Source organism: Natrix helvetica, assembly GCF_964273705.1.
Source record: "Natrix helvetica genome assembly, chromosome: 1".
NCBI lineage: Eukaryota > Metazoa > Chordata > Lepidosauria > Squamata > Natricidae > Natrix > Natrix helvetica.
The window spans coordinates 226716506-226725364 of NC_138548.1; the positions used below are offsets into that span (position 1 = coordinate 226716506).

Consider the following 8859-nt stretch of genomic DNA (forward strand, 5'->3'; position numbering starts at 1 on the left):
GGTGAGGTACCGTCTGAATACAATAGACAAAGCCAGAGACTTTTATCATGGAATACTTAAGAAAAATGCAACCCCCCCACATACATCTACACCAACACCAGTAGATTTGGATGTCTTAGAGCAGAGGATGTTTGAGAAAGAGACAGAAGAACAAAGAATGCAGACACAAAAAGAGAAGGAGGTGCAGGGTGCTGTAGGTGGAGTGGACCCCTCTGGATCTCTGTTGTGTTCCTTCTTGGAAGAAGGACCTTCTAAGTCTCTCACTGAAATGCCGATACTTAAACCTGTCGAACAACGTATTACCAGATCCACGACTAGACAAATGTTAGAATCTCATAAGCGCGTCGACCCTCAAACACAATGTGCTAAGAAAGAAGCTAAGAAGCAAACCGGAGCCATGGGAGGAGCAGGGCCGAAGATTAGTCTTGTGGAGAGAGATCTTCAGCAAATGCTTTCAACGCTCCAGACCAGATCTAAAGATGCTTAAGCTATTATCTTGGAACGTGAATGGAATGAACTCCCCACAAAAAAGAAAAAAAATATTTTATTATTTGAAGCAATTTAATAATGATGTTGTTTGCCTTCAAGAGACTCATATTAGGCTGCAGGACCAGAAGTATTTAGTGAAATTCAAAACTGGGAACATCTTATGCTGCCTCTGATTTGGTAAAGAAAAATGGTGTGGTGATATATATAAATAAAAGATTTTCAACTAAAGTTATAGAGGCGGATGACGCTGGTAGATATATAGCAATTCAATTTGATACAGACTTTGGTCCCATTTTGGTCTTAGGAATATATGCTCCTAACCAACGCCAAGAAAGCTTTTATAAGATGCTCCATTTAAAAATTTTAGACTGGAACTTTAAGAGTATTCTAATAATGGGAGACTGGAATGGAGTGATTTCTCCAAAGATAGATAAGAGTACAAAGACTAAATTCACTACCAAATTACCAAAGGCTTTTTTTGATTTACAAGACGATTTGAAATTAAAAGATGTTTGGAGGACACAACACCTAAATAAGATGGATTTTTCTTTCTACTCAGATAGACATAAATCCTTTTCAAGGATTGATTTTTTTTTGTTAACACTGGATCTACTTCCTAAAGCTAAGAAATCCAAGATTTTCGCCAGGACACTTAGCGATCATAGTCCGGTGTGGTTACAAATTGATTTAGGGATGAGGCCAAGAAGGTCTTGGAGAGTAAATGAAAATTTATTTAGATACGAAAAAAATGTTGATGAACTTAAAAAACACATGAAGGAATTTTTCAGTTTTAACATGAATAAGGGTACTCCCATTGAAACAGTTTGGGATGCAAGTAAAGCTTATATGCGTGGGGTCTTGATACATATGAACTTTAAACATAAACAAATTAGACAGAAAAGGAGAATGGAATTGGAAGATGAAATAAAAAGCAAGGAACAGCTGCTTATAACAAACCCGAATGACCAGGCGCCCCAGATGGCGCTAAAGCTGTTGAAAGATCAATTTCAGATGCTTATAGCAGAACAAACAGCAACTAATTTACAATTTGCTAAACATAACACCTTTGCTAACGCTAATAAACCTGGTAGGTGGTTAGCATATACTTTGAGAAGGAATATGAATGACAGAATTATTGATAAAATTGAGTTTCGAGGGAAGATGGTATATCAACAAGAGTTGATTAAAAAATCATTTGTGGACTATTATACTAAGCTATATGCACAGGATAATATACAGAACAAGTTAATAGATGATTTTTTGGAAGGAAAAAGGGTTGCTAAAATTTCTGTGTGTCAAAAGGCAAACTTGGAACGTCTTATAACTGCTGATGAGATCACTTTAGTTATAAATCAACTTAAATTAGCTAAGGCTCCAGGGACTGATGGTTTGACTGCAATGTATTATAAAACTTTACAACTGGAAATGATTGAATATCTTACACAACTATTTTATAATATACAACAAGGAGGTAAAATACCTCCCTCATGGAAAGCGGCTTTTATCTCATTGATACCTAAAGATAAAGAGGGCCCTAAGAAACCAGAGGATTACAGGCCGATATCTCTTCTGAACACAGATTATAAAATATTTGCTAAGGTACTAGCCAACAGATTGATGCCGGTTATTCAAGAGATTATTCATCATGATCATGCAGGATTTATTGAAGGCAGACATATGAAGGAGAATGTAAGGCAACTCATAGATTTAATTGACTATCTTGATAAGAATAAGCAGATCTCTGCAGTGCTGGTTTTCTTGGATGCAGAGAAGGCCTTCGATCGAGTGAACTGGAACTTTCTAACCAAGACTTTGGAAAAGATGGATATGGGACCACGATTGCGGCAGGCGATTGGAGCAATTTATCAGCAACAAAATGCACAACTTATTATTAATGGAAATTTGTCAACAACTTTCGAGATACAAAAAGGCACAAGACAAGGTTGCCCATTATCCCCATTGTTATTTATTTTAACTTTGGAAGTCTTGTTGAACGCAATTCGGGACTCAAAATCCTTAGATGGCATAGCTATCAGGCAAAAGGAATACAGAACTAGAGCATTCGCCGATGATCTGGTTGTTACCCTTTCACATCCTTTGAAATCAATAATCCAGATGAAAAGTATCATAGTAGAATTTGGCATGGTGTCTGGGTTTAGACTAAATCAAAACAAAACGAAAATGATGGTTAAAAACATGACAGAGACTCAAAGAAAGAGACTTGTAAGTTTAGCAGGTTTTGAAATAGTTTCTAAAGTTAAATATTTAGGAATACAAATTTCAGAATCAAATACAAAACTTTTCTTAAATAACTATGAAGTGTTGTGGCAAAAGATACAGAAAGATCTTGAAGCGTGGAAAAAGTTACAATTGTCTTTGCTTGGAAGGATCTCAGCAATTAAAATGAACATTCTACCTAGATTTATCTTTCTATTCCAGATGATTCCGGTGCTTAAATCAGATAAAACCTTGTTAAATTGGCAAACAACATTAAACAAATTTGTTTGGAAGGAGAAAAAACCGAGAGTAAAGATGAAGATTATGCAAGATACACGTGAAAGAGGCGGCCTCAGACTCCCAAACCTTCGATTGTATTATGAAGCTGCGGTACTAACGCATGTAGCAGATTGGTTTGGGAAAACAAAAATGGAATTGCTGAATATAGAAGGCCATGATCTTGTTCTGGGATGGCATGCATATCTTTTTTATGAAGACAGGGTGGATAAAGTGTTCAACAACCATGTTCTCCGTAGTGCCTTGATGAGAATATGGAAGAAGCACCGGCCCAATTGGGATTATAAAATACCGCTTTGGTTGGATCTTGCAGACACCATGGGGATTATGAATATTAAGTCACTCGGGGGTTGTTTATATAAAGATGTGCTTATCGCTGATGGGGACGAATGGAAGTTGAAAACTTTGGAACAGCTGTTGGAAGAAGGAATTACTTTAAATTGGTTACATTACATACAGTTACAGAAGAGATGGGAAGAAGATCGCAGGGTCGGTTTTATGGATAAAGAGGTGGAACTGATTAAGCAGATAAAAGAGACTGGCCCAAAACAAGTTAAAAGAATATATAATGTACTGTTAGAAAGAGACTCAGAAAGTGAATTGGTTAAGGATTGTATGATTAAATGGGCTCAGAATTTTGGTGAAGTGGTTATGTTGGAAAAGTGGGAAAAAATATGGGTTCAGAATGTTAAATTTACACAGTCACAGAATTTAAGGGAGAACTTTTATAAAATGTTTTACAGATGGTATTTAGATCCTAAGAAATTATCATGTATGTACCCAAATGTTCAACCAAAATGTTGGAGATGCGGGTGCCTAGATGCTACCTTTTTTCATGTATGGTGGACTTGCAACAAGGTTAAAGCTTTTTGGATAAAAATATGGTGGGTTATGCAGAATGTATTTAAGAAAAGAATACAATTCACTCCGCAAATGTTTTTATTGGGTATAGCTAAGGATTTCACCAAAGGGGAAACAAAATTGGTCTTGCATATGGTCACAGCAGCTAGGTTGTTGATTGCGCAACATTGGAAAAAAGATTTTTTACCGACAATTGATCAATGGATTCAGAAGGTGGCGGGGTTCGCTGAAATGGCAAAAATTTCAGCTTTTTTAAAAGCTCGGAAACAGGAGGATTATACACAGGAATGGGTAAAATGGATTGATTACATACAGAATAAATACCAGACTAGGAAGTACTATGTAGCCTTTAGGTAAGAATGTTTAGATTGATAGATGATTAGAGTAAATAATATATGGGATGCTTGGAATTGTTAGAGTGGTATACAGCGGAAGTCAGGGGGGTGGGTTTGTGTGGGAGGTGGGGGAGGGTTAGGGTGGAAGGCGGGGCAATATATATGTATGAATAAATTAGAAGATGGGATTAACGAAACATTGTTATTCTAGGAGAAATTTATATTAAGAGTTATAGATGTTAAATTAGCTTAGAAAATGGGATCAATGTGTTATTATTAATCTAAGAGAAATTTATACTGTGTTTGCTGGGAGGAGAGGGGTTACGAGTAATTTATTTTAAGACGGGGGGAGGGGAGGGGGCAAAGTGTTTGGTATAATATTTGAATGTGAATTTTTGCGGGGGGGTTGGGGGGGTACAGCATTTGTATGAAATTTATATTGTATGGAGGGGGGGGTGAAAAGGGGGAAAATTTGTTTGTACAAAACTCTTTTAATAATTAAAAAAAAAAGATGTAATGATTCCATAATTGCTGCCATGGTTTTTGGCCTTGATCTCATTAACTTGCAATTTATTCTGAATAATAATCTATAAAAATTATCATGTGCTAAAACTGATGGAACATCTCAGTTGAAAAAATAACCGAGAAGGAATTTTTAAAATATTGTAGGATTTCCAAATACAAACTGATAAAGCCTTGGCTCATAACAAGAAAGTGATTGGTTGAAAAGCAAAAGTGGGGATAATTATGTGGCAATACCAGGGAATTGTAGAAGACAAAGAATTGGAGAAGATCACAAAGTATAAGATCTGCAAATCAAAGTTGAAAGATTATGGCATAAACCTGCCATAGTGGTCCTACACAATTATCGGCACACTGAGTACCATACCAAATCTGGGACAGCACTTAGAAAATAGGTGCATTGCAGAATGCCAAACTGCTTGGATCCACACGTCTACTATGCTGATACATTAGGACACCCTAAGTCCTTGGGAAGAACTCAGAGTTCCTTTGGTTTGTGGAATGGGAAGCATATAAATATAATGAATAAATAAAATAAAATAAAAACTCCTTTGCATAAAGGCCAACAACAACTAAAGAACTGGCAGCTGTGATTTCACATTGTTGCGTATATAATAATGATGATTTATTAAACTTGCATGGGGCATGACTTTAAACAAGTCTGAATGATGAGCAACACATCCTGCCTCCCACCTAAATCCTTAGAAGCTGACAGTCTAGAACAAAAGGGACATCTATTGAAGTCTCACACATACCTAGCTTGATTTATGTATGATTTGTAGCATTTTCTTTAAATCGTTTCTAATTATTATTTGATTGTTAGTGAAATAAATGTTTCTTATACATTTTACGACCAATTTGTATTGTAGATGTACGTGAGAAAACTCAGGATGGCAAAACAGCTATCTACTGGGAAGTGAAGTTCCCCTTCCCCTTGGCAAACAGAGATGTATCCTTTCAGTTTTGACAGTAATTTTATTTTAACTTTAATAGTTACCAACCCTGCTATAATCTCAGTTTTTCTCAGTTTCTGAAAATTTAACGGGTGTACAAATTAATCCTTATCAGGAACTTAAAAAATAAAATCTTTACACATGCTGTAGTTTCATCTCACACCTTTTGAAAAGAAAAATAACCACATAATTTCAAGTCCAAAATGCAATTGAATCTGTGCTCCCTAAATTTGGGAGATGTCTGGACACATAATGTGTGTTAAATTTTAAAATCCTGATTATTTCTTAAACTTCAGCACAGTATGTTTTTGTTCGTGAGCGTCAAGATATGGAGCATGATGGGCAGAAGATCTATGTTATATTGGCTAAAAGTGTGAATACTGTTAAATTCTCAGAAAAGCCTGGGATTGTTAGAGTAAAGAATTTTAGACAAGGCGTGGCCTTTGCAAGTGATGGCAAGAAAGGGTGCAAAGGTAAGAAATCAATATATAATTTTATAGGAATGGTTAATTTGATCAGAAAATGTAAATTCTAATTCAGGACTTTGACAAATATCTATATGCCTTTGTAAACATTAATCCATGTCTTTTGTTAGCAATTTGGATAAACAGATTGCTGAAAGAATGTGTGCATTATAGTATTGTAGACCTACAGCCAATGATTTATTTCATAAATTCCAATATAGATAATTCTCTCATACCAGCTAACCAATCTCTGCTATTTAACTTTCATCTTGCTTTTTTCTGTTGCTCTTTGTCTCCTACCGAGGGATTAAAAATATTTATTATACATCCCTCTGTGAACTGAATTTGAATATTTGCTGCTATCAGATTGTTTATGGGATGCCTAGCAACTGTACAATAATTTGGCTAGCAACATTTTGGTGAGGGTCTGTACACACTTTTAAAACTCTGTGCGGTGGCCAAGGAAATCTCCTCTTACCTTTCTTTAACTTTTAAAATGCTTGGTGCACTCACAGCAGCACCAGGCTGTATGAAGAGTAGAGGTTTCTCCAGCATTTCTTGGATTGACCATGTGATCATGTGAGAACATTATGTAAAATCAAAGGTTGCTGAAGAAATATCAACAGACTTTTTGGAAAGGTAATTTCTGCCTCACTGACCCTTTAAAGTTCTTTGAAGGTATTTAGGCTATGAATAGGGATGTCCATTGGATACAGTTTTTCTTTTCTTTCTTTACTTTCACAAAGTTTGCCAGAGGCTCCTGAGTAAACTCACCATTATGGAATTGGAAGATTGGTAATCTATTAAAGAACAGAAAGCGAAAGAAAAAAAAAACACAAATGGTTTTAAAATAGCAACAGCAAGCAAAATTTTGTTTCACTATGTTTGAAAATAATTATGGGCAAATTGAAAAGCAACAAGATCGGTATGTTTGCTAATCACATCAAATTACCGGTAGTTAGAATGCTTAAAACAAAAAGGAATCTCAGTTCTCCAAAAAGATCAACATAAATTTACTTCAGTACAAACAAACCTGAGGGAATGCACATTTCAGAAGAAAAATCCTCAGATCACATATATGCTGATGAAATTTATACTAAAGTGACTAAGCAGGGATGAGGGTTTGGGGCATATTCCATAAATTCTTTTAGAGAGGGCATATAGTTAATGGCAAGCATTGGGATAGGGTGAGGATGTCAGGAAATTTATTGCTGGATGTATAGTAGACTGTTGATTGAGGTGACAGGTCTTGCTTTTCAAAAATTTTCCTGATTTTATTATTGTGAGCCGTCCCAAGTAGTGTCATATAAGGTAGGCAGCCATATAATTCATATTAATTCATTAATCCGTACAGGTTCAGATAAATGGCGTGGTGGAAGCATTTAACTGAGGTTAGACAAACTGATGAAGGGAAGGATTATCAGTAGCTGGCAGTCATGATGTCAGTATAATTTTTGCAATGTCAGAGGCTGTCTTTCTCTGAATAGCAACTGTGGAAGAAAAATTGAATAGGCCTTATGGAATTGACTGGACACTAGGAATAATACATTGGGATTGATAGAATTTTAGTGTTATCCAGTAATTTTTTTTTATGATTCCAAGACTAAGATTATTTACACTTAAATTGAAAAAGTACAATAATTTTTTCTTTCCCTTTCCTATCTCTCCTCCAGCCCCCCCTCAAAAATTGTTTGGTAAAAGCCAAATTTACTTTTCATTTACAAAGGATAGGTGAAGCACTGCAATTAGGGACGGGAATGACTTTTTTTTTAGATTCATCTCTGTTCTTTACTGCTTTTGTTTCTGGACTGGGTTTATGGACAATAAGTTGTTCAGTTGCCTAGAAGAGAATCCACAAGAGGAGTACATTATGCAGATATCTGGGGAAGGAAAAGGAATAAAATGTGCTTACAAATCATGTGGAGTTTCAGCACATGAAATAACACCTTTGGTGGAATAAGTTCCATCCTTAATTCTAAATTACAGTCATATACTAACTAGAATGAAAAAGATGCCCTTAAAATTTCACTTTGTTTCTTTTCTTTTTTCTTTTGGTTAAAAAGTTTTCATGACCTATTTTGATGATCCTGGTGGAAAGCTTCCTTCGTGGGCTATCAACTGGGCAGCTAAGGTAAGCAGAGTAGTTGAAGCTCGGGAGCATTAATGCTGTAGGTTAAGTCAATATGTCATTTTGATTCACGGGTTCTTAGAAATTTGGAATAATGTTTTGTTGTTGCCATTTTCCATATATAACTGTATAATTTGAAAAGTGTGAACGGCAGGGTCTGGCTGTCCCTGTAGAAGAGGTACCAGTAATCCAATGAGTGTGGCCGCAGAATTAGTACAAATATTATGCCCTGGTGTGATGCCTCTCTGTAAATTCAAGTATGAGATGGGTGACTTAAATCAATGTTTATTATTTAAGTAGTAGCAAAAGAAATGCAAAGAAAATTAGTTGCTATTTAGTGTACCATTAAGCATAGAAAGATAACTGTTTTTCAATTCCTGTTTCAGACTGGAGTTCCCAACTTCTTGAAAGACATGCAGAAAGCTTGTCAGAGTTATCGTAAAAGATAAATGGCTCTTTGTATTCAATCTGAAGGACTGATAGATATACTTTCCAAAATTGGTCATCGATGTGGATATAGTCATGAAACATCACTGAATAATAGCTGCCTTTGGGGATGGTAATCATGACCCATGGAAGCTACCAGGCATATG

The 8859-nt window shown here is 35.8% G+C and overlaps 1 protein-coding gene across 1 annotated transcript; it reads left to right on the forward strand.

The window, feature by feature from the left end:
- The first annotated feature begins 5998 nt into the window (after nt 1-5998).
- Nucleotides 5999-8859, forward strand: PCTP (phosphatidylcholine transfer protein). The gene is made up of 3 exons (XM_081939211.1): nt 5999-6147; nt 8202-8269; nt 8653-8859. The coding sequence occupies exons 1-3, from the start codon at nt 6003-6005 to the stop codon at nt 8713-8715; spliced, it is 276 nt and encodes a 91-aa protein (XP_081795337.1). The 5' UTR covers nt 5999-6002; the 3' UTR covers nt 8716-8859.